Source organism: Lagenorhynchus albirostris, chromosome 15 (genome assembly GCF_949774975.1).
Source record: "Lagenorhynchus albirostris chromosome 15, mLagAlb1.1, whole genome shotgun sequence".
Taxonomy (NCBI): domain Eukaryota; kingdom Metazoa; phylum Chordata; class Mammalia; order Artiodactyla; family Delphinidae; genus Lagenorhynchus; species Lagenorhynchus albirostris.
In genome coordinates, this window is record NC_083109.1 from 60021006 (window position 1) to 60046666 (window position 25661).

Below are 25661 nucleotides of genomic sequence, written 5' to 3' on the forward strand. Positions count from 1 at the left end.
TTTATTCAGTATTTACCGAAAGCCTACTGTTTGCCGGGCCCCGTGCGAGGTGCTGATGACACACAAGTGGACCAAGACAGGTGAGGGCTTGGCTCTCGGGGGCTTAGTTCTCACAGAGGGAGAGAGAGCAAACAAGGAAATTCGCAGAGAATAGAGCCGAGGGTGCTAAGGGCTCTGCGAGGATTACGGCGAAAGCAATGGTTAATTTAAATTGGATGCACAGGGAAGGCCTCTCTGAGGTGGGGTCATTTAAGCTGAGATCTAGATGTAGCACCTAAGCTTTTAAAATTCCACGACCACCCTCCCACCCACCATGCCTAGCTTACTATCATCTCAGAATGGATCTCAGGCTTTAGGCCTCCTTTCCTTAATTCCTCTTCCAGAACTTAAGAAGACAAGCATGTAAACAAACAAAATTACCCATCCATACTTTCCAGAACAAATTATGTATGTGTGTTAACCTGCCAGTTCTTGAACTACAGCTTAAAATGCTAGCTGCTCAGTCAAATCACAACCTACCTAAACTCACCCTGAACAAGGACTGCAATGAAACCCTGTTGTGTGCATCTCAGTGCCAAGGACAGCGATCCAGCACTGCAACGGATCTGACTCACACTCATTGAGCCCTTACTACATGTGGCAGAAAGACTCCAAAACACCCCCGCAAGACCCCTGAGTCCTGATACTCACATCCTGTGTGATCCCCTCCCCTCGAGTGTGGGCTGGACTGCTTCTAATAAGCAGAATACAGTTATGGGATGTGCCTTCAGAGACTGGCTAGACCAAGATATGGAAACAACCTAAACGTTCCTCAGTGGATGAATGGATAAAGAAAAGGTGGTATATACATACAACAGATTTTAAAAAAGGAAATCCTGCCATTTGGGACAAAATGGATGAACCCGGAGACACTAAGCTACCTGCAATAAGCCAGTCGCAGACAGACAAATACTGCCTGATCCTCAGCTTGTATGCAGAATCCAAACAGTCAAACTCATAGAAGCAGACAGTAGAACGATGGTTTCCAGGGGCTGGGGGGTAGGTAGGGGAAATGGGGAGGGGAGGATCAAAGTTTCAATTATGCAAGATAAGTGCTGGAGATCTACTATACAGGATGGTGCCTAGCTAACAATACTGTATTGGACACTTAAAATTTGCTAAGAAGGTAGATCTTAAGTGTTCCTATCACACACACACACACACACACACACAACAACAACAACAATAAAGCGGGAAGAAACTTTAAGAGGAGATGGATGTTTATGATAGACGTTGATGGTAGTGATGGTTTCACAGGTCTGTACTTATCCCCAAACTCACTGAGTTGTACACATTATATATGTACAGCATTTCATGGCATCATATCTCAATACAGTAGTTTTGAAAAAAGAGAGAGAGAAGGCTAAAAAAAAGACCCTGACTTTCACCTTGCTCACTCTCCCTCACTCTCTCTCGGAGCCCTTCTCCTGGAGGGAACAGGCTGTCATGATGAGTAGCCTCCTGGAAAGGCCAACATGGCAAGGAATTGAGGGAGGGCTCTGGCCAACAGCCTGTGAAGAACAGAGCCCCCCGCCCTCCCATGCAACAACCTGAAAGAAACCAAATTCTGCCAACAAGCATGGGAGTAAACTTGGAAGAGGATTCGCCCTAGGTGAGCTTTCGGATGAGACCACACCCCAGGTGACACCTTGACGGAACCCTCATGAGGCCCTGCAGCAGAAGGACCCAGCTAGGCTGCACCCAGATTCCTGATGGAACTGGGAGATAGATAATGCACATTAGTTTTCTCAAGCTGCCAAGTTTCTGGGTAACTTGTTACACAGACCCGACTTAAAGGGCCAAGAAGGAGTCAGCAAAACTTCTTCAAGAGCTCAAGGTTGGTGTCATGAAAAAAACTGAGATTCTGATTTGAGTTTTAAAGTTAATTGTTGGCACTGTTCATTTATTTTACTTTAATAATAACCATTTTGCACTGATGAATGCTTTTAGCTATGTTTCTGAGGCAGTTTGCAAAGCTGTTTAAACTGGATAAATTAATCAGGGAGATAGATGACTGTCACCCCAAAGTTGGGGCATAAATCAATCTGCTACAACAACCAGAATTTAGAAGGTTTTCTACAGTGAACCTTTTAACAGTTATAGTTGCCTATCACAAATAGTCATAGTCTCGAAAAGTTGTCCTTAGAGGTATTAAATCTTTCATTTTTACTGGTTTACTAAGTAAAATCTCAGAAAGAATCTCAATTTTATGATGACAAGGTACAAAATAAACAGATTTGACCTAAAATGAATGACAGCTGCATGTCACTGTTCCATCTACCTTATCTATCTAATAAAGGCAACCTGCTGACTCAGGGTTCTGCATTCTCAAAAGCACCTGGAACCTCTTAAAGTTCCTGCTACAGAAGTCTGTGGTGTTTGGCCTCATCTTAATTTTAATCAAGGCTGAATTTAAGATATTTGAGGCTTGTAAGACTTAGTACTAGATGGAGGGATCTTTTGTAAACTTATACCTCCCCCACCCCTCAGAAGGGCAGACTTTTATATTAGGAAAGCGAATTCTTAAAAACATTTGCATTAAATTATTTCACCGAAGTCCAGAATTACCCCAAGGACAGGGCATAGGTATTAGCCGACTGACACCTACAAGGGCCTGAGAATGCTTACGATGATGCCTCCCTTCCAGGGCAGAGCAAATGTCTGGCCCCAGCTTCTCTCTTTAGACTCTGGAAAGCACTGTCCTGGCAGCTCTAACTGTGGAAGTCTAGATGTGGTAAGGACCACCCCTAAAGCAACCTGATACACAGTCAGGGCATTTAAAAACCACTTAAGGGTCTGGTGGTTTATTGCTTGTTGTTTTGTTTTGTTTTTAATTTTCCTAGTCAAAGAACCTAAAGGTGAGACAGCCTGGTAAATGACTGACAACCCATTTGGAGCAGAAGTACCTGGAAATGGAGGCTGAGGGAGAAGGTGAGGATGACGAGAGAGCAGCATTATGCAGGCCGTACTTGGGCACAGGGGGCTGGGCTGGGCCTCCACCTCAGTCCTCAAGGTGTGGCAACGGACCAGCAACATCACCATCACCTGTGAGCTTAGGAAGCCCGCCCCAGACCTACTGAGTCAGAATCTGCACTTTAACAAATTCCCAGGTGATTTTATGCAAATCCAAGTGTGAGAAGTACTGGCATGCAACTAATCAAGGACCTGTTTAAATGTGTTTTATATCAAACAGATGTAAAGTGATTGTTTCCCTAAATTGAAACAACGTCTGGGAGGGGTTTTGCTGTTGTTAGTGGCTGTGTTTTTTGTTCTATTTTGTTTTTTTTTGTTTTGTTTTCTTTTTAACATCTTCATTGGAGTATAATTGCTTTACAATGGTGTGTTAGTTTCTGCTTTATAACAAAGTGAATCAGTTATACATATACATATGTTCCCATGTCTCTTCCCTCTTGCATCTCCCTCCCTCCCACCCTCCCTATCCCACCCCTCCAGGCTGTCACAAAGCACCGAGCCAATATCCCTGTGCCATGCGGCTGCTTCCCACTAGCTATCTACCTTACTACGTTTGTTAGTGTGTATATGTCCATGACTCTCTCCCGCCCTGTCACAGCTCACCCTTCCCCCTCCCCATAACCTCAAGTCCGTTCTCTAGGAGGTTTGCGTCTTTATTCCTGCCTTACCCCTAGGTTCTTCATGACATTTTTTTTTTCTTAAATTCCATATATATGTGTTAGCATACAGTATTTGTCTTTTTCTTTCTGACTTACTTCACTCTGTATGACAGACTCTAGGTCCATCCACCTCATTACAAATAGCTCAATTTCGTTTCTTTTTATGGCTGAGTAATATTCCATTGTATATATGTGCCACATCTTCTTTATCCATTCATCCGATGATGGGCACTTAGGTTGTTTCCATCTCCGGGCTACTGTAAATAGAGCTGCAATGAACATTTTGGTACATGACTCTTTTTGAATTTCGGTTTTCTCAGGGTATATGCCCAGTAGTGGGATTGCTGGGTCATATGGTAGGTCTATTTGTAGTTTTTTAAGGAACCTCCATACTGTTCTCCATAGTGGCTGAACCAATTCACATTCCCACCAGCAGTGCAAGAGTGTTCCCTTTTCTCCACACCCTCTCCAGCATTTATTGTTTCTAGATTTTTTGATGATGGCCATTCTGACTGGTGTGAGATGATATCTCATTGTAGTTTTGATTTGCATTTCTCTAATGATTAATGATGTTGAGCATTCTTTCATGTGTTTGTTGGCAGTCTGTATATCTTCTTTGGAGAAATGTCTATTTAGGTCTTCTGCCCATTTTTGGATTGGGTTGTTTGTTTTTTTGTTATTGAGCTGCATGAGCTGCTTGTAAATTTTGGAGATTAATCCTTTGTCAGTTGCTTCATTTGCAAATATTTTCTCCCATTCTGAGGGTTGTCTTTTGGTCTTGTTTATGGTTTCCTTTGCTGTGCAAAAGCTTTGAAGTTTCATTAGGTCCCATTTGTTTATTTTTGTTTTTATTTCCATTACTCTAGGAGGTGTCATTTTGTTTTTGTTTTGCATATTTTCCTATTCATTCTGACATCCTGCCTATGTCCAGCTCAGGTATTTGGTCCTAAACATTTCTTGGTCTTATCCATTACTGTCTAATCAACTCCCTTTAAATCACCTTTCAAAATCAATTCAGTTTTCTTGGTAAGAATTCCAAGATTCCAGGTAAGAACTTACTCAGGGAATTCATTACTAATTAGTGAGTCCTAACACTTTAGATTTTTCACATGACATCATGACATACAGTGAAAGCACCTGCTAGCAACTGTGTGTGTGCAGCATACACAAATGTGTGTTTTCAAAAGCACAACAGAGAGGTAATTTTCTTTTGTCCAAATTTGATACAAGAATGCAGTCAGGGACTCTAATTGACAACTATGATAAGACCAAGGTCAAATTTTTGAGATAAACTAAGTATTTTGAATGAATGGATTAAAGAATAAAGTGAGTTGATTAAATTAAGATCTCATTTCTGACCCTGATGGTGCTAAAACCAGACTGTAATCTTTTGAAACATTTGACACAAAGCTCTGGATAATGCCTATATGGTTCTTAGTGTTAAGACACAATAATGCATACATTCATTTAACTAAAACACTTCAATCTGCTATGAATAAGAATGTCTACAGTGAATGTAATTTTTTCAATGTTAATTTTTTAAACAAATTCAAAGAGACGGTGTAATAGCCATCTACTGCTGTGTGACAAATCACCACGAATGCAGCACCTTGAAACAAGACACATGATTTATCTCACAGTTTCTGTTGGTCAGGAATCTGGGCACAGCTAAGCTGGACCTTCTGCTCAACATCTCTCAAAAGCTGCAATCAAAGTGTTGGCTGGGGCTGGAGTCTCATCTGAAGACTCAGGTCAGGCAGGATGTGCTTCCCCGCTCACTTAGGTGGCTGTGGACTGAGGGATTGAGGGCACCTGTTCCTTCCTGGCTGTCAACCAGAGGCCACCTGTTCCTTGACACGTGGGCCTCTCCAACGTGGCAGCTCATAACGTGGAAACTTGTTCATCAGAGGCGGCAAGAAAGAGGGTTTGCTAGGAAACGGAAGTTACGATCTTATGTAACATGATAATAGAAGTGACTGCCCATCACTTCTACCAGGTTCAATTCATTACAACCAAGTCGCTAGGCCAGCCCACGCTCAAAAGCAGGGGCTCATGCAGGGAGGCAGGTCCTGTCTGCCACAGATGATAATGTTAACTAACATAATTAACTAATCTCAGGTAACCACAAGTTTAACGTGACCCTCCTGTACTGAGCTGAGTGAGCTCATTTGTTGCAGCCCATCCTATGAAGGCTGAAGGCTCACCTCATACAAGCCCACCTTTTCCCCCTAAAGAACTGGAAATTGTGCTGGAGGGATTCTCAGGGTTACTTTAACCAACACTCTCATTTAACCAAGGAGGGAATACTGAGGCCTGGCTAGGGATCTTAGCCATGGCTCAAGTTCAAGGTTACAGTTTATGAGCAGCAGCATCTCAGTGTTGCCGGGCTGGCCTGGAGAGGAGAGAGCCATGAAGAAGACGGAATGTTCCCTAGGCTGCCTGCAAGTTGCCCACCTCCATAAAGACATTTTTTGTCTCCAAAAAGTTTCCTTTAAATGGCGCATCTTGATGAGTGCGAAGACAGCACACAAAGATAATGCTGACAAGGTGCTCACAGACCCTGCCAACAGCAAAGGGCCCAGGACATCTATTTTCTGTGGGATGCTAACTGGTGATCTCCTCAAGACATTACAAACTTCAGGTCTCTCGATGCGATCTGATTAGCAGGTGTATTCTGTTTGGCACACGCCGTGTTTATAAAATTTTGAATTTGTTGCCAACAATTTACATGCATGAGTTTCATATATACAACTGGCTTTCTGGATTCTCATGGAAAATATGGCCACACCAGGCCCAAATGGAGTGTGCCAACGATTGGCTGGGACGGAGCAGTAACTGCCCCTTTACTGGCATGAATGCTCTGGAATTCACTGCGGTCCACACCTGGCCCCATTCACCACCTGGCCCCTGAAGACATCTGGGATGAGAAGCCCTTATCCACAGTAACCCTTCCATTTTGCTTAGAGGTACAGAAGAGGAGACTCACAAGGGCAAGGGTAAATAACTTGATCAAGACTAACAAGGCGTGAGGGGCAGAACCAGGCCAATTACACCACAGAGCCCTGACTTCAGGGCAGGTGATCACACAAGTGAGATTAAAGAGAAGACTCATCGGCTAGGAGTGCCAAGGTCTGCTCAAATGACAAGCTGGAAGAAAACAAGCCCCAAGCTACCAAAATAAATTGCCATAATTTAGTATGTTACCGTAGCCTGAATCAAAATTTAAGATTAATTGAAAAATACTTTTTAAAGAAAAAACGGGCCTTAGAAGGAAATCTGACTCATCCGTCATATACAGAGTAACAAGATTTGGCCACTTCCAATTTTCAGCTAATGGATAGAGACTGTCATAGAAACAATCTTTCAAAATCGAGGGATGAAAAGGACACTGGATTTGGTATTAAATCATGGTCAGGAAAGGCCTGTGAGTCTCCTTTAAGCATTACTGAGTACAAAGCAACTGTACACAGAAAAGAATCTTAAAAACCTTTTAAAATTCACATGATTCTTTACCATTAAGCCTTCCTATGAGATTCTGTTTATGTGCCAATATCTTGCCTGAAAAACAGACATTCAAATTGCAATTGTTCTTTACAGTTTGCACCTTTAATATCACGAACTAAATGTTTTCTTGAATTTGTCTCTGACAATATATTTCCTCTCACTCATTTTATTATACCTTTTGGGCACATTTTTCAATTGTTAATGAAAGTTGACTTTTTAATATACACCAAGAATCAGAAATCGCATTGATCCTTTCATTCTTACCAGTTAATCAATAACTAACTATAATGCATGCACCCCCCCCCACAAAAGCAAATGAATCACTACTTCCATCGCCCAACTAGGAAAAGGCCTACGGGAGTCAGCCATGTCACTAATCAACACCTAATACTCTAATAATTTATATTTTCATGATGTGCTAAACCTGCCACTTTATAGGCAGCCCCAAATAATTCAAGGTGGAATACAATGACAAACAGCTTTCTTAATTTACTGTTTATAAATTAGAGTCTCATTTTCTAAACCTAGTTTGACTTTCAGAAGACAGAATTAAAATCACAAGATAGTGGTTAAGAAGTGTGAGAGCTACAACACATCACTGCATTGTAAGAATGTTTAAGAATTCAATGTTCTGACTCCTGTTAACGAATCTGACTCAAAATAATACATAAATTGGGACTACAGAGGCCACATTTCTCCACTGGACTGTAAAGTTAGAGAATTAACTCAGCATTAACTGAGAGCGTCACTGTCTTGGGTCAGGCGTCCACCATCCCCACCTGGAGCTACCAAGACAGCTCCATGCAGGACTCCCTGCTCGGATCCATCTCAGTCAATCACTGCCATCGTGACTTTATAAAATGCTCACCCTGGTCATCAAACTCCCTCGCTGAAGGGCCACTACCTTCTAACCTCCATAAGGAAAGGCCCACATTTGCTTTCCCTTTCCAGTATTCTGTCAGCATGTTATCATTTGGTCCCTGGCAGGTGGGAGGCATTCAGTAAACATCTGGTGAAGGGATAAATGAAGATGTCAGTGGATCCTCGCTCATTCCGGCACCTGGTGCTAAAACACAGCCCGAAATTTTCCCAACTGTACCGATTACTGTTCCCACTAGACCAGTGGCTCTAAACCGGGGATGATTTTGATCCCCAGGGCACATCTGATGTCTGGAGACATTTCTGGATATCACACTGGGAGGGGGATGGTGCTTCCGGCGTCCAGTGGACAAAAGCCGGGATGGTGCTAAACATCCCACATTACACAGGGCAGCCCCACAAAAGAATCCAGTCCATGTCAACAGCGAGACTGAAGAACCCTGCACAAGACATACCACAGGATCCCACCACATGGACCCTTCCCTGCTCCTCAAACACGCCCCGTGCTTTCCCGCCCCTTCCTCCAGGGGGTGCTCTCCATTGTACCAGCTCCTCCTGCTGAGGTGCTGGCTATCCTTCCGGGCCCAGCTCACATGCCACTTCCTCCTCCCCGGCAAGCGGATGCAGCTCTGACTCTTCCCCTCATTCAGAAAGTTTGTTCTGAGGACGGGTGTCATATTAGTCACCAGACATTCAACTAGTGGGCAAGGCCACAGGTCCCATTCCTTAAGACCTTACAAGGACTTCCCTGGTGGCGCAGTGGTTAAGAATCCGCCTGCCAATGCAGCAGACAAGGGTTCGATCCCTGGTGCTGTGGAGCAACTAAGCCCGTGCGCCACAACTACTGAGCCTGCGCTCTAGAGCCCACGAGCCACAACTACTGAGCCCACGCGCCACAGCTACTGAAGCCCACGCACCTAGAGCCCATGCTCCGCAACAAGAGAAGCCACCGCAATGAGAAGCCCGCACACTGCAACGAAGAGCAGCCCCCACTCGCCGCAACTAGAGAAAGCCCGCGCGCAGCAATGAAGACCCAATGCAGCCAAATAATAAATTAAAATAAATTAATTAATTTAAAAGAAAAGACCTTCAGAATGGTGGTGAGACAGACAACGAACAGGTCAACAACTAAGCTCATTACACACTGTGCTCCTTGGTACCGCAGAAGTAATCAGGGTGATCACGGACGGAGCAACTGTTGGGTGGGAGAGCTCTGTGGTAGATGGAGGAGTGAGGCAACACAGGAGATCTGAGGACGAGACAAAGCCAGGCGGGGGGCTGGGGAGATGCACCCCAGACAGAGGGCACAGCAAGGACCAGACACTGAGACCAGGGGTAAATATGAATATTGGGGATAAAACAGATCATACCCAGACATGTGGGCTTGGGGAAGGGCTTCAAGCCCCTGTACCACTTCGGGCCTCCATCTCCCAAAGCCCTAACCTTGTTCCAGGACAGCCCAGACTCTGAGGCTTGAGTGCCAGGATCAAATCCCATTTCCACCCTTTACCAACTCTGTGACGTGATGCAAGTTCCTTAACCTCTCAGGGCCTCAGTTTCCTTATCTGTAAAGTAAGAATAACTCACCTACCTCAAAAGGGTTGTTGTGAAGAATTAACTGAGCTAATACATGTGAAGCATTTGGACTTGGCACATACTAAGCAGTCAAGTGTGCGCTTCTATTACCATGACTGTTATCCACGGTAACTCCTACCCGTCTCAGCAGACAGCGTTCTCAAAATCTTACCCATTTCTTTGTTTCCCATAGCACATAGTGGGGCTCAGAAAATATCTGATGGTATATATGTGTATGTGTGTGTGTGTGTGTGTGTGTGTGTGTGTGTGTGTGTGTGTGTGTGTATGCTTTGGTCTTAACATCTTTTCCTTTATATACTGTGGATATTGCTTTGGTTATAAAATGGCAAAGATGGGTTGCTTTACAGCTGCCCAGAAGCTTTGTAGCTAAAGAGCAAACGCCAACGAAATGCAATTTTTGCAGTTTCTCACAGCAGCGATCTGCACAGTGAATCACAATCTAAATGTCTTCAGCAATGCCCCTCATCTTCTCTGGGGACTAATCTTATTTCAGTGGTTAAAAAACAAAAACACACAACAGCAGCAAAACAATCTTCACCGCTTTGGGACTCTTTCTGGTTTAACAATCCAAATGTCCCAAAGGTAAGACTGCCAGAACTTAATGCAGCAGTTAACAGTGTCTTTCACTAGTGGTTGCCTAGGGCTGGGGGGCTGGGGGTGGGTCGGGGTGTGGGGTTTCTTTTTGGGGTGGTGAACATGTTCCAAAATTTGTGGCAATGGTGGTACAGCTCTGTGAATAGACTAAAAGCCACCGAATCGCTCACTTTGAAAGGGTGAATTGCGCGGTATGTGAAGCTGTTTAAAAAAGTAGTGTCCTTCAGGGCCCCTCCGCCCCCAAAATAATTCAGTGCGACAGCAAAATACTCAGAGTCTCCAAATTACGTTCCCTAAGTACCAAAGTGAATTTACCCAACCTCTTCTCAGCCCACATGCATCCAAAAGGTAGCATTTTGAGATACGCAAAAGCTTCTGAGTCATAGCTTGGCTGCCACACTTGCCGTTTGGGGATGAGGGGCCTGCCAGCATCTTTATCTGCAACCCTTCAGAGAAGTAAGAAAGCAGATGCGCCAGGACTACTTGGCCAGGCGGCTTTCAGCATTCCTGGCTTTGGCCAACGCTGTTCTGGACAACGTCTAAGCGGGGAAAAAGACATTTTCCATACCTCTCTCACTTTTCAAAAGCAGAACTCCATTGAGGGTCTGCATGTTTTGGGTGGAGGTTTGCTATGACTTTTGCGCCATTCCCCGTGTTTCACTGCCAAGAGAGCCTGTGGCTGCTGGCCCAGGGGGTGGTGCTTCGGGGAGAACTGGAAGAAGGTGCTCGCTCTGGACAGGGGCAGCCCTGCAGGCACAGGCTGAGCAAACGGAGGCCCTGGATGGGAGGAGAAGGCCACCCTTACTTGGGGCAGATGCAGCTCCGAGAGGGGGCAAGGAGAGGAAGGACCCGCCTGCAAACAAGCACCGGCCCCAGCGGGTGCCTCTGAGTACGGCACCAACTGCCCAGTGGTGCGTGGTTTGCAAGGGTCCTGTTGATTGGCTCAATACCTTGGTTTCTGTTGGTTTTGTCCAGAGAAAACATGATGTGTGTAAGCTGTGGGTTAGGTGGATACACACACATGATCCTGTGGGCATTGTACTCATTTTCATTCATTTATTCACATAATGAAAGGCCACTGAAGGTCCACTACTGCCAGACACTGTCCTAGGCCTGGGCTTCCTGCTCCACCCCCAAGGAATTTATCACCTACGGGCAGGAAAGGACAACAAAGTCAGAGGAGTAAAGACACAACTCTAAGTTGTAACAAGTATCATAAAGGAAAAGAACGGGTGAAGGCGAATGGCAGAGAACCTAACTTAGAATAGGAGAAGCAGCACAGGCCTGAAGAATGAGGAAGAGAGGGAAGAGGAGGGGGACAGAGAAAAGCCACGGCAAGGGCTGACAGACCCAGTTTTTGTTTCAAAGACATGACTCTGGATGCTGTCCAGGGAAGAGACTGGAGGGACAAGAGGGACTCAGAGGCTGCTGGGACTGTCCGGCTGAGAGGCAGGGTAGGTGGGGTGGCCGGGCTCACGGTGGTGGGAGCCGGGAAGCAGCGAAGTAGATGAAGCCCAGGTGTGCCCTGGGGGTGCGTGGATGGGACTGTGGGCGGCCGGGACACGGAGAGCAGGGCGAAGCAGAGGTCAGGAGCGACTCCCAGGCTGCTGGTCGGACAGAGCTAGGGGAGACTGGGAAGGGGCAGACTTGGGGGAAGATGAGGTGCTCCGTCCTGCTCCACTGTATTCTGGGGGCGGGGCCAGAGGGCAGGAAGCCTGAAGAGCTGCGTCCTCCTCTGGATCCTCCCACTTATTAGTTTGGGGCCTGAAATCACCAAAGCGTCCCCACATAGATGAAATCAATGCACTTGTCATCCTGGCTGCTCCTTAAGACAGATCTAGCCAACACTCGGCCTCCTTCTTACAAATGAGGACCTGTGCCATTAGCTTGACAAAGAATTTTCTTCTTTTCCTTTAAACAAGGCTACGTGGGGGAGTCTGGACGTTCTTTCGCTCAACAAATATTTCCTGGGTGTCTGACTCCACATTCTCTTGGTCCTGAGAGTGGCTGGCAGCAGTTCTGGGGCTTCTGGAGTCTCCAGGTGCCCTGGCCCCGTGTTACTGCCCCTTGCTCGTTGGAGGGTTTGACAAAGTTAAAACTCACACACTGCACAAATATAAAAAGTTGTCAGTTAGTCCCCTCTGTGAAGAAGATACTCTCTTAACAGACGTCCACTAGACCAATGTGAAGGAGTCATCAACACTCTCCATGCCTCCACGAAGGCTCTGACCACGGCCCAGGGCAAGCTGATGGCCTTCCCGTGCTCTACGCACCTCTGCCCCGCCCCTCATGGAGTGTCTGTCAGGAGGTGCCCCCAAGTCTGTTCATGCCAGCACTTAGTTTTAAATCACCTAATTTAATCAAACATGTAAGCCAGAGAAATACAAATGTAAAAAGGGTTGTTTCTAATAAAGCAACGACGGATGCTTTGGGAAGACTCAATAAAAGCAAGCTGGTAAAAATAAAATACTATTGAATTAGGTGTCGGGGAGGCAAGTGTGAAAGATCTGATGAGAAAGTGTAAAGCTAGAAGAATCCTTCGCTCAGACTGCTCTTTAGGTGATTTTTAACTGACTGCTCCACTGGAAAAAAACCCAAACTGGAAAAGATTTGCTATGGGTGTTGTTTATGCAAGAAAGGCTCCCGGGCAGGCCCATCTGTAAACCCATGCTCCAAGACATGACCTTGGCCTGACCTCAAAAGATCAGTAACTGAATTTACATTTATAGTTTACATTACAATGAAATGTCAAAAATGTGTAATTTTTTTAATGATTCCCCTCTTTAGCTTATTTTTTCTATTCATTGACAAACTACCAGGCTTCTACTGTGGTTAAAAAAAAAAAAAGGAAAACTTCTAATAAGACGCTTACTCCACATCATACGTAAAAATTTATTCAATAGGGACCCAGACCTAAATGTAACAGCTCCAACTATAATACTCTTAAAAGAAAACACAGGAGTAAATATTCACAATTTGGGTTTAGGTAAAGATTTCTTAGATATGGCATCGAAAGTACAAGTAATAAAAGAAAAAGTTGATAACTGGGACTTCATCAGAATTAAAAACTTGGGTCCTACAAATGATATCATCAAGAAAGTGAAAAGACAAGCCACAGAATGGGAGAAAATATTTTCAAATCATATATTTGACAAGGGACTTGTACCCAGAACACATAAAGAACTCTTACAACTCAATAATAAAAACATAAATAACTCAGGCAAAGGATCTGAACAGACATTTCTTCAAAGACTACAAATAGCCAACAAGCACATGAAAAGGTGTTCAACATCATTAGGCATTAGGAAAATGCAAATCAAAACCACAATGAGGACTTCCCTGGTGGTGCAGTGGTTAAGAATCTGCCTGCCAATGCAGGGACAGGGGTTTGATCCCTTGGTCTGGGAAGACCCCACATGCCGCGGAGCAACTAAGCCCGTGCACCACAACTACTGAGCCTGCGCTCTAGAGCCCGCGAGCCACAACTACTGAGCCCGTGAGCCACAACTACTGAGCCCGTGCACCTAGAGCCCGTGCTCTGCAACAAGAGAAGACACTGCAGTGAGAAGCCCACGCACCACAACGAAGAGTAGCCCCCGCTCGCCACAACTAGAGAAAGCCTGCGCGTAGCAATAAAGACCCAACGCAGCCAAAAATAAAATAAATTAAATAAATTTATTAAAAAAAAAACCACAGTGAGATTCCACTTCACACGCATTTGCTTGGTTATAATCAAAAAGACAGACAATATCAAGTGTGAATGAGCATATGGAGAAATTTGAACCTGTATGCACTGCTGCTGGGAATGTAAATGGTGCAGCTGCTTTGGAAAAGTTTGGTGGTTCCTTAAAATGTTAAACACAGTTACTTATACGACCCAGCAACTCCAATCCTAGGTGTCTACCCAAGAGAAATGAAACATATGTCCATACAAAAAGACCTCTAGGGCTTCCCTGGTGGCGCAGTGGTTGAGAGTCTGCCTGCCGATGCAGGGGACATGGGTTAGTGCCCCGGTCCGGGGAGATTCCACATGCCGCGGAGCAGCTGGGCCCTTGAGCCATGGCCGCTGAGCCTGTGCATCCGGAGCCTGTGCTCCGCAAAGGGAGAGGCCACAACAGTGAGAGGCCCGTGTACTGCAAAAAAAAAAAAAAAAAAAAGACCTATAATGTGGATGTTCATAACAGCTTTATTCATGATAGCCAGTGTCCAAATGGGGGAATGTCCATCAATGTCCAAAAAATATCGAAATGTTCACCAACAGGTAAACGGATAACAAAATGTGGTAATCCATACACTGGAATACTGTTCAGTAACAAGGAACAAAGTGCTGATACACACTGCAACATGGCTGAATCTTAAAAAGATTATGTTAAGGGAAAGAAGCCAGTCACAAAAAACCACAGATTATATGATTCCATTTATATGAAACGTCCAGAAAAGGCAAAGCAGGGAGGTAAATTAGTAGCTGACTGTGCTGGGATTGGAAACATAAAGAGACTGAAAATGGACACAAAGTATCCTTTTTGGGGGAGACTGAGAGCTTCTAAAATTCTGATGTTGTACCACTCTGTAAATTTATTAAAAACCAGTGAAACTTGAAATTAGTGAATCCACATACCGCGGAGCAACTAAGCCCATGTGCCACAACTACTGAGCCTGCGCTCTAGAGCCCGCAAGCCACAACTACTGAAGCCCATGCGCCTAGGGCCCATGCTCCGCAACAAGAGAAGCCACCACAATGAGAAGCCCGCGCACCGCAACGAAGAGTAGCCCCCACTCGCTGCAACTAGAGAAAGCCCGTGCGCAGCAACGAAGACCCAACGCAGCCAAAAATAAATTAATTAATTTAAAAAATTAATTAAAAGCATTCATTTCATTTCCTTCATTGATAAGTTTGAATTTTTTACGCCACAATATTTTCAACCCTCTTCAGACTTGAACAAACATTTCCAGGCCTACTGTTTCTAGAGAGGTTCTTAGGTGAGACCTGGAAGGGATGAAGTACATTATTCTTTAGAGATTTCACTTATTCTCTGCGAGACGGTTTCCAGAAGGGACCAAGAAACATTCAGAATCAGTGAATAGAGTTGGCTCCTCTGAAACAGCTGTGGAGGTTTAAAATGTCCAAGGAAATCATCATTTTAGGTAAACCACTGAAGATCCCTGTTCTCTAAGGGGGAAAATACTCCAGTGGTAAAATGAACTGGAAAAACTGATTAGGACCTGAAAACAATTAAAGATAGGTAATTTTGAAAACATATTTTATCTTGATATTTCTCCCTTTGAGAATTTCTTCAAAACTGATGTTGTAAACTTTTCAGAAAGACAATTATTTGTTAGGAGAAAGTAGTCTTAATTAGGATACGTCAAGGAAATATAATTATTAATTTGCCTAATTAAAATGAATATTTGAACATGCCTGAGGATTGTGAGCCTTCTCAGGTGAGACACGTACAACTTACTTTCTATAAACATCTGTTGACAGAGCCTAGCAGGTTGTGTTAACAGGAAATGGATGACTGAAGCCAGGCTTCACATACAACACTCCCGGAAGAAGTGCGTGGGAATACTGTTACTCAAAAACTATCGGGGGAAGTGGTCTTAAAGTGCTTGCCATGGACTGTTTGTGTCCCCCCAAAATTCTTACATTGAAATCTAACCCCAAATGTGATGATATTTGCAGATGGGGACTTTGGAGGTGATTAAATCCTGCGGGCTTAGTACTGGAATTACTGCCCTTATGAAAGAGACCCTAGATCACTCACTCCCGCTTTCCTCCATGGGGGGACACAGCAAGAAGACAGCCATCTACTACAATGATGGTCACATGTTATTATACAGTACATGTACATTGTACATAAAATGTACAACTCTAAGAGTGCACTGTAAGGTAAAGTGTGGACTTTGGGTGATTATGTTGTGTCACTGTATGTTCAGTTGTAACAAACATACCACTCTGGCGGGGGATGCTGATGATGGGCAGGCTGTGCACGTGTGTGGACAGGGGATGTATGAGAACTCTCTGTACCTTCCGCTCAATTTTGCTATGAACCTAAAACTGCTCTAAAAAATAAAGTCTTAAAAAAAAGAAAAAGAAAAAAAAAAGACAGCCATCTATGCACCAGGAAGAGGGTTCGCCCCAGACACTGAATCTGCAGGTTCCTTGACCTTGGACTTCCAGCCTTCAGAGTGTGAACAATATATTTCTGTTGTTTTTAAGCCATCCAGCCTATGGTGTTCTGTTATAGCAGCCTGAGCTGGGTAAGACAGCACTCTTTCATTTACGTGACAAGCTTCACTTGAGAAAGAAACTGTTTAATTCTGGAGGGGGCTTCCAGGAGGGAGTGTGAGGGTGATCAGGGTTGTGATTTGAGGCACAGTTGCTTGAGTTCACCAAAACCTCTTTGAGAGGCAATGTGTATTTTGGCAAGAGAGAAAAAGCCAGTTCCTTTCCTTTCTCTTCCAAGCCTGCCCTTGGGGCAGCTCTACCAGCTTACCACCTGCCCACAGAGCCTGAACTGGCCATGGACCCTCCAAGAGGATCGCTCAAAGTCACCAGCAACACTAATAGGGAACTAGGACCCAGGTAAGTCAGTGACAGCAGTAGAGGCAGCTCAGGGGTAGACTAGGTGCTCAACTTCTAGTGAAGGGTTCTGAGCCTGACCCTCCAAGGCCGGGCGTCTAGAAGCCCTGAGCTGTATGACGCATACTGGGCATGCCCACTGGGGCTGCTCAACCCACAGAGGAGACCAAGTGCAGGCCCCACTTCTAGAAGTCCAGGGTCATTTTCCCTCCTCCTATCTCAATTTATCTTCTCTGTCTCTCTCCACCCCCTCGTGCGGGTGGAGTCTCTCTCCACCCCCTCTTTTTTTTTTTTTCTCCACCCCACTCTTTTCCAGGTGAGCACCTCTCCTGCTCTCTGGTCCCACGGCAGCCCTGGGGCAGCTCCAGTGGGCTAGGAAGCTTCACACCTCAGCGCCCCCATCACCTCCTCCAGAAGCCCCCCACCACCACCACATGCCCCTCCAGCTGCTGGAAGTCAACAAATTCAAAGTGAACAATGTGTGCCTTGGAAATGCTGCTTCAAGGCGAGTGGCTGAGCTCCAGCTTCCAATCAGATTGCACCCCAAGTTCCTCGCAAGCAGAGACTCTTCTGTTGTTACTGCTGCAGCCAGACCATTCTTTCCAAAATGGAAATCAGACCATGTGTCCTTGTGTCCTCACACATGCAGCTTAAAGACAAAACCTCCCCAATGACCCCTTCCCCATGCTCCAGTCTCATCCTGCACCACCCAGCTCCAGACTCAGGGGCTTCTTTCTCCTCTCACCCTTCCCTTTCCTGTCCCACCATGTCAGACTTTCACACTTGCTCCACCTGTGGTCTACAACGGTCCTCCCCCTCCCTTCAGAGCCCAGGTACCTCCTACTCATCCTTCAGCAATCAGATGACACACCCCTTCCCCAGGGGAGCCCTCCCTGCAGGGCCTTATTAAGATGCCCCTCACTTCCTGACAAGTGACATTCCTCACTTCCCTGACACTTGCCACAGCTGGGATTTATGATGGTTTGTGTGATTGGCAGGTTAATGGTAGGCTCTCCAAGTAGCTACAGGCCAGAGGTGAGGAATCACATCTGGTTTTCACTCATCACTGCACTCTGGGATCTAGCACAATGCCTGGGACAAGGGAGGTGCTTAGTACATTTGATGAGTGGGCAAGTGGATGAACCAATAGACAAATGGATGGACAGACAGATGAAAAGATGGACATATGATGGACAGACTGGTGGATGGACCGTCTGGTAGATAGATGGATAGACAGAAAAACAGTTAGATAGAAGGAGGGAGAGATGGTCGAAGAAGAAATTTGTTCCCAGGGCCAACCCCTCTTCTGAGCCCTCAATGCCAGCTTTTCCCATCTCCTCAGATATTGCTCTCCAACAATTATCCTGCCTTTTGCATTTTTCAACCCCAGATCCATCTCAGACCAATCATGTGACCTTGGGCAAGTTGCCTAGCCTTCCTGAGATTGATTTTCTCCCACTGTAAAAAGAGGGTAACCCTAATAGCTAGCTCAACAGCACTACTTTGAAGATTACATGAGATAATCCACACACAGCACAGAGGATAGTGCCTGGCACGCCGTAAACACCTGATAAACGTTAGATGCTCCTGCTGTTCTTATCACCATTAGTACTACCGCAAACCCTTCAGCCCTCCTTCAGCATTGCTCCTCCTTCAAACTGCTACGACCCTATGTCTACCCTGGATCACCAAACGGCTCCAAACAGAATCCTGCCTTCGCTGACTGCACATCCTCAATCTCCACCATTCCTCAAAAGCCATGCACCAGGCTTCCTCCTACAAACTGCACTGAAACTGTCCTGAAGGCGACATAACAAACCTGCCATCCTCTGCTCAGCTAACACTCACCTAGATGTCTGCAGCATCTGAGCCTGCGGACCACCCTGCCTTAAGCCCTCCTCCCCAACTTTGGTACCAAGGCTGGCTCCTGGATTTATCTTCCAAAATTTCTGGTTGTTTCCTGCTCTGAGGCCTTCAGTGTGTCTTTTCCTTCTTCTGACCCCCTAAACGATGGCACATCCTAAGGTTACACACACACACCCCGTCCACTACTCCACACCTTGCCCCTCAGGAACGCCGCCGACTCCTACAGCGATATCATCTACTTGCCTCTCTGTGGGTGGCACCCACACCTCCATCCCCAGCTGTGCGCCGCACCCTGCAAGTTGCCTCAGATTTCCTGACCGCAACTCAAAGCCACCACTTCCCAAATTAATCCCATCAAACCTGGCCCTACTCCTTACTCCCTGATTTCAATTAACAGTCTCACCATCACCCAGGACCAATGCTTAAAATCCCGATTCCCAGGCTTCCCTGGTGGTGCAGTGGTTAAGAATCCACCTGCTGATGCAGGGCACACGGGTTCGAGCCCTGGTCCAGGAAGATCCCACATGCCGCGGAGCAACTAAGCCCGTGCGCCACAGCTACTGAACCTGCGCTTTAGAGCCCGTGAGCCACAACTACTGAAGCCCGCGTGCCTAGAGCCCGTGCTCTGCAACAAAAGAAGCCACCGCAATGAGAAGCCCGCGCACGGTAACAAAGAGTAGCCCCTGCTCGCCGCAACTGGAGAAAGCCCACGCACAGCAACGAAGACCCAACACAGCCAAAAATAAATAAAATAAAATTAATTAATTAAGAAAAAAAAGCTTAAAAAAAATCCCGATTCCCACTGCAGTGGCCTACAGAGCCCACCAGTTGCCAAGAATTATTTTTTGTGCCACAGCTCTGTGCTTAGATTATGAGCCCTTGCCTTCCCCTTGACTTTTTTTTACTCATCACAAGATACTAGAGAGTGCAACAGGAACACAGTAAATACTTCCTGAACTGAAAAGAGACAGTGCAGAGTCACAAGGATCTCTCATAGCCCGCTAGTGGGAGCATAAGTTGGTGCAAACATTCTGGAAGGAGATTTGACAAGATCTAGCAAAGCTGGAAAAGATCATACCCTACAACTCAGAATTTCGCTCCTCTGGGTACATGCCCTGGAGAAATGTTTCCCTGTGTCCACAAGAAGGCTTGTACCAGAATGTTCATAAGAGCACCGTTACCAAGAGTGGAAAACAGAAATAACTGAATGTCCATCATATCAGGATCCCAGCAGGAAATAGCTGGCATACTCAAATCAGGATAACTAAAGGAGCGTTTAATTACTTGGGATGAGTTGAGTATCGAAAAACACCAAAGGACAGTTCAGTAGTCCAACACAGAAAAGCAGAACTACATCTGAAAAGAGTTCCAGCAGAAAGCCTACCTTGAAAGCAGCAGTGAATTTCAGGTAAGGAATACAGTCAGGTTGAGGCAACCCCACAGGGACTAAACCAGGGGAATAAACACGCTGACAATTGTTTTCCCCACCCTCTAATCTCCAGTCAGGACTTCCCACCAGCTGAACCCAACAGCAGGCCAGAGGACAAGGCGCCCCTGGATGAAGCCCAAAGATGTCAACCTCCTGGGGCATGGTGGAGCAGGGAGAGAGTGGATATGGAGAAGCAAGAAGATCCTCGCCATATCCAGCAACAGAATGTATCAATATATGCTGATACAATGGCTACTGCCCAGCAGGAAAATGAGCAGACTAGAGCTACTTAGACCAATATGGATAAATCCCCAAAACCTCACATTGGTTTGAAACTGAGTGGGATCCTGTGGCGCCCGCCAGGGCACAAAAGCCCTTCTACATCTCCCATTTCTTGTTTGCAGAAAAAGGCTTTAGTATCCTAAACCTTCCCTGAGTTCCAAAGGGCAGATTCAAGGGGTTACTAATTAGGGAAGTGAGGAAATGCAGAAACAAAGGAAAAGCAGTCAACAAACAATAGTTCAGCTATAACAGAGTCTCAGTTCCTAACTGGACAGATACATGTAAAAGAATGAAGTTAGAACACTCCCTAACACCACACAAAATAAACTCAAAATGGATTAAAGACCTAAATGTAAGGCCAGACACTATCAAACTCTTAGAGGAAAATATAGGCAGAACACTCTTATGACATAAATCACAGCAAGATCCTTTTTGATCTACCTCCTAGAGAAATGGAAATTAAAACAAAAATAAACAAATGGGACCTAATGAAACTTAAAAGCTTTGCACAGCAAAGGAAACCATAAACAAGACAAAAATACAGCCCTCAGAATGGGAGAAAATATTTGCAAATGAAGCCACTGACAAAGGATTAATCTCCAAAATTTACAAGCGGCTCATGCAGCTCAATAGCAAAAAAACAAACAACCCAATCCAAAAATGGGCAGAAGACATAAATAGACATTTCTCCAAAGAAGATATACAGATTGCCAACAAACACATGAAAGGATGCTCAACATCACTAATCATTAGAGAAATGCAAATCAAAACTACTGAGGTATCACCTCACACCAGTCAGAACAGCCATCGCCAAAAAATCTACAAACGATAAATGCTGGAGAGGGTGTGGAGAAAAGGGAACCCACATGCACTGTTGGTGGGGATGTAAATTGATACAGCCACTATGGAGAACAGGATGGAGGTTCCTTAAAAAACTAAAAATAGAACTACCATACGACCCAGCAATCCCACTACTGGGCATATAACCTGAGAAAACCATAATTCAGAAAGAGTCATGTACCACAATGTTCATTGCAGCTCTATTTACAATAGCCAGGACATGGAAGCAACCTAAGTGTCCATCGACAGATAAATGGATAAAGAAGATGTGGCACATATATACAATGGAATATTACTCAGCCATAAAAAGAAACGAAATTGAGTTATTTGTAGTGAGGTGGATAGACTGAGAGATTGTCATACAGAGTGAAGTAAGTCAGAAAGAGAAAAACAAATACCGTATGCTAACACATATATATATGGAATCTTAAAAAAAAAAATTGGTTCTGAAGAACCTAGGGGCAGGACAGGAATAAAGACGCAGAAGTAGAGAACGGACGTAGAGAATGGACGTGAGGACGTGGGGAGGGGGAAGGGTAAACTGGGAAGAAGTGAGAGAGTGGCATTAACATATATACACTACCAAATGTAAAATAGATAGCTAGTGGGAGGCAGCCGCATAGCACAGGGAGATCAGCTCAGTGCTTTGTGACCACCTAGAGGGGTGGGATAGGGAGGGTGGGAGGGAGACGCAAGAGGGAGGAGATATGGGGATATATGTATATGTATAGCTGACTCACTTTGTTATAAAGCAGAAACTAACACACCACTGTAAAGCAATTATACTCCAATAAAGATGTTTTTTTAAAAAAAAGAGTCTTAATTCCTTAGTCTTATAGTTCCCTCAAGAGATGTGCCTAACAATCTGATACAGTCTTCAAGTTCTGCAGGCCCCCACCCAGGTGAGGGATGGTAAGTAACTGCTGAGACCCCAGACTGGTCAGAACCAGAAGGCTGATGCTTGAGATTCCTGGACCACCATCCTGTTACCTCACCAGCAACCAATCAGAAGAAAGTCATTCACCCTGCAGCTGTCACCCCAAATGTTGCCTTTTAAAACTCTTCCCTGCTTCTCCATTGGGGATTTCCCTGGCGGTCCAGTGGTTAGGACCCTGTGCTTTCACTGTCGGGGCCCAGGTTCAATCCCCGGTTCGGGAACTAAGATCCCACGGGCCACGTAGCGTGGCAAAAACAAAAACCTCTTCCCTGAAAACTACAGGGAGAGCTCGGGTCTTTTGAGTACAAGTTACCTGTTCTCCTAGCTTGGCCCTGCAATAAACCTTTCTCTGCTCCAAACTCTGATATTTTGTTTGTTTGGCCTCACTGTGCATGGGGCGCACAAGCTTGGGTTTGAAAACAGGTTGAAAAAGGCGAATTAAAATATTTAGAGAATGGTCACCACAACAGACTATTTTCTAAAATCCACCTCAGCTAGATTTCTGGCCTTACATGCTCTTCCAGAACCTTGCCACTCCCCACCAACAGCTGCAAAGAAAGAAAAGAATAAGGCTTTCGGACAGGAGTTACAGGAGAAACCCACTTTAGTAAGGGTAGCCAGGGAAAATCTGTCTGAGAAAGTGACTGAACTTTAAATAAAGTGTGAAGGTTCAGAAAGTGCTATTAGCTAGGCGAGCAAAGAGCAAGCACAAAAGCCCTACGGAAATAAAGGACTTGGACCTTTAAAATTGGAGTTAAGAAAACCAGTGAAGCAGGAGAACTGGGCAAGGGGAAGAATGGTGAGCATGAAGCAAGAAAGGTGAGTACAAGTCAGATCACGCAGCGTGTCTGGGGTGACTGCCCCGGGGTGACAAAAACTGGAATTTGACCACGCAGCAAAAGACGCAGGGAGGACCAATAAAACGGGCAACAATGGTCCCTTTTATAGCTCTAGGGCTAACATTCACTTAGCACCTAGCCTATCAGGCACTTGGATACAGAAATCCTTTTAATCTGCTAACCCTCCCCTATGCGGTAAGTATTAACAAACCCATTTTCACAGCGAGGCAGATTATCTAAATCCAAAATCCAAGCACTTAACCCCACACGGCTCTTCTGCCTCCCCTCTCCAGTTCTGATGGGCACTGCTAACATTTTGGTGGATGACTCATATTATAGAAGGTAACCATGATTATGGAGTATAAACTACATCGTGGTGAATGACCATAATAAAAATAACCGCATCTCACGTGCACCCAGCGCTTATCCTGTGCCACACACAACCTCGCTGCGATTATTCCCCTTTTACAGATGAGGAAACTGAGACCAATACTCGCTGAGCAACGTGTCCAAGGCAGGGCTTGGAAACCAAGTCCAACTGCAGAGCCCACGCTATTAACTATGCTTTGCTGCCTCACTCTATCTTCTCTCAGGGAACCTTGGTCAAGGCCAGCGAGGCTCCACGACCGTACCCCTTGCCCAGACACTCTTCTTCCAAAAGCGCCCCTGGAAGCCCCAAGTGCGGGCGGTGCGGCCTCTATTGCCGTCCCCAGCCCCCGGGTGCAGCCCCCGCTGGGGTCCGGCTGGAGGCGCACATCCCGACCGAACGTTCCCGCCGAAGGTTCCGCAGCCCTGAAACCATCACCTTCCCAGGCGAAGGGCAGGCAGTACCTGAGGAAAACGCGTCCAGGGTCCTGCCCCGAGCTCTGCGGAAAACACCTCCCGCCTCCGCAGCCGACATGGCAAGTTTTCCGCCTCGAAAGAGTCCACTGCGTAGGAGGGAGCGGCGCCACTCCTAACCGCCCAACTGCCGCTTGGGGCCTGCCCGGCTGGGGGCTGCGCCCTCTGCTCGGGGCGGGGCGGGGCCGGCGGGCGCGCGGGGCTCGGTCGCTCGGGGCGCCACTAGTGCTGCCTGAACGGGCGGAAGCGTGAGGGGCCCCTCTAGGATCGACTGGGGCTCCTGGCGAGGGAGCCAACTTGCCTGGCGCCTGCGTGAGCAGAGTGAGCGCCTTTGGACTCAAGGTTTGGGGGGGGCAGCCATTCCCTAAAAGTGGGGTCTGCAGGTTTAACAAATAAGAATACAGGACGCCTAGTTAAATTGGAATTTCAGATAAGCAATAAATGATAAGTATGTGCTATGCAATTTGGGAGATGCTTGTCTAAATTTTTTGTGGTTTATCTGAAATAATTTAAGTGGGACCTGTATTTTATCTGGGAATCGTACCTTACGGTCCAAAGGACCCGGCCCTGTCCTTGGAGCACTCGACAGGACAGTCCTCCGAGCCACCAGGTGTGATCTCTGTCACAGTTCTGAGGCATATTCAGTTTCCTAGTCATCATCACCATCATTCCATTTCAAACCAAGTCCCCCTAAAACTGAGCTCCCTTACTGAATTATGATTAATCTCACTATGCCAAATTTTATTCTCTTTCTTGTCTGGCCCCTGTTCCCCTCAGGATTGAGGACTGTCAAAGAAAAGGGGAGATGGAAACCAAGCAAGACACTGTAGGGCCTTACCGGGTACAAAAGCCCCACTGTGTCCCCTGTTGCTTTTTTTTTTTTAACATTTTTTTAAATTTTATTTTTTCTTCATTTATTTGGCTGCGTTGGGCTTCTCATTGCAGTGGCTTCTCTTGTTGCGGAGCACGGGCTCTAGGCGTGCGGGCTTCAGTAGTTGTGGCTCGTGAGCTCTAGAGCTCAGGCTTACTCAGTAGTTGTGGCACACGAGCTTAGTTGCTCCGCGGCATGTGGGATCTTCCTGGACCAGGCCTATGAACCTGTGTCCCCTGCATTGGCAGGCGGATTCTTAACCACTGTGCCACCAGGGAAGCCCTCCCCTGTTTCTTGTTTGTAGAAAAAAAGGCTTTAGACTCCTATGCCTTTCCTGAGTTCCAAAGAGCAGGCTCAAGCAGTTGATGATTAAGACAATAGAGTCACAGAACTCCTAGTTCCTTCTGGAAGGATATAGATAACAATCTGATGGATTGCAAGACCCCCCACCCAGGTGGAGGGTGGTAACTACAAGCTGACCACAAGCCTCGACTCCAAACTGGTTGGAACCAGAAGGTTGAAATTCCAGAAACATCACCCCGTTACCTCCTCACCAACCAATCAGAAGAAAGTCCACGAGCTGATCACACATCCTATGACCCTCTCCCCTAATACTGTCTTTAAAATCCCTTGCCTGAAAACCATTGGCTAGTTCAGGTCTTCTGGGTATGAGTTCCTTGGTCGGCGCCCTGCAAATAAACCCTGACTTTGCTGCAAACACCTGATGTCAGAGTGTGGCTTTCTGTGCCACGGGCATAGGAGCCCTTGCTTGGTGCCACGGTACTGTCATCATTGCTCCCTAAGCATCAGGCATTGCTCTGAGCACTTTGCACCAGCTCACTTAATCCACTTAACAGCCTTAGAAGATGGTACTATCATTAGCTTCATTTATCAGAAGGGGAAACTGATGCCCAGAGGGGTGAGATTGTG

General features: G+C 45.9%; 1 protein-coding gene across 3 annotated transcripts in view; it reads right to left on the minus strand.

Annotated features, from left to right (window-relative positions):
* The window catches only part of CPPED1 (calcineurin like phosphoesterase domain containing 1), a 115802-nt gene extending 91741 nt beyond the window's left edge, over positions 1–24061 (minus strand). For all 3 annotated transcript variants that reach the window (XM_060122809.1, XM_060122810.1, XM_060122808.1), the window contains exon 1: positions 23852–24061. In XM_060122809.1, the coding sequence (XP_059978792.1) occupies positions 23852–23921 (70 nt within the window). In that variant the 5' untranslated portion in view covers positions 23922–24061. The remainder of the gene's footprint in view (positions 1–23851) is intronic.
* Positions 24062–25661: the final 1600 nt, after the last annotated feature.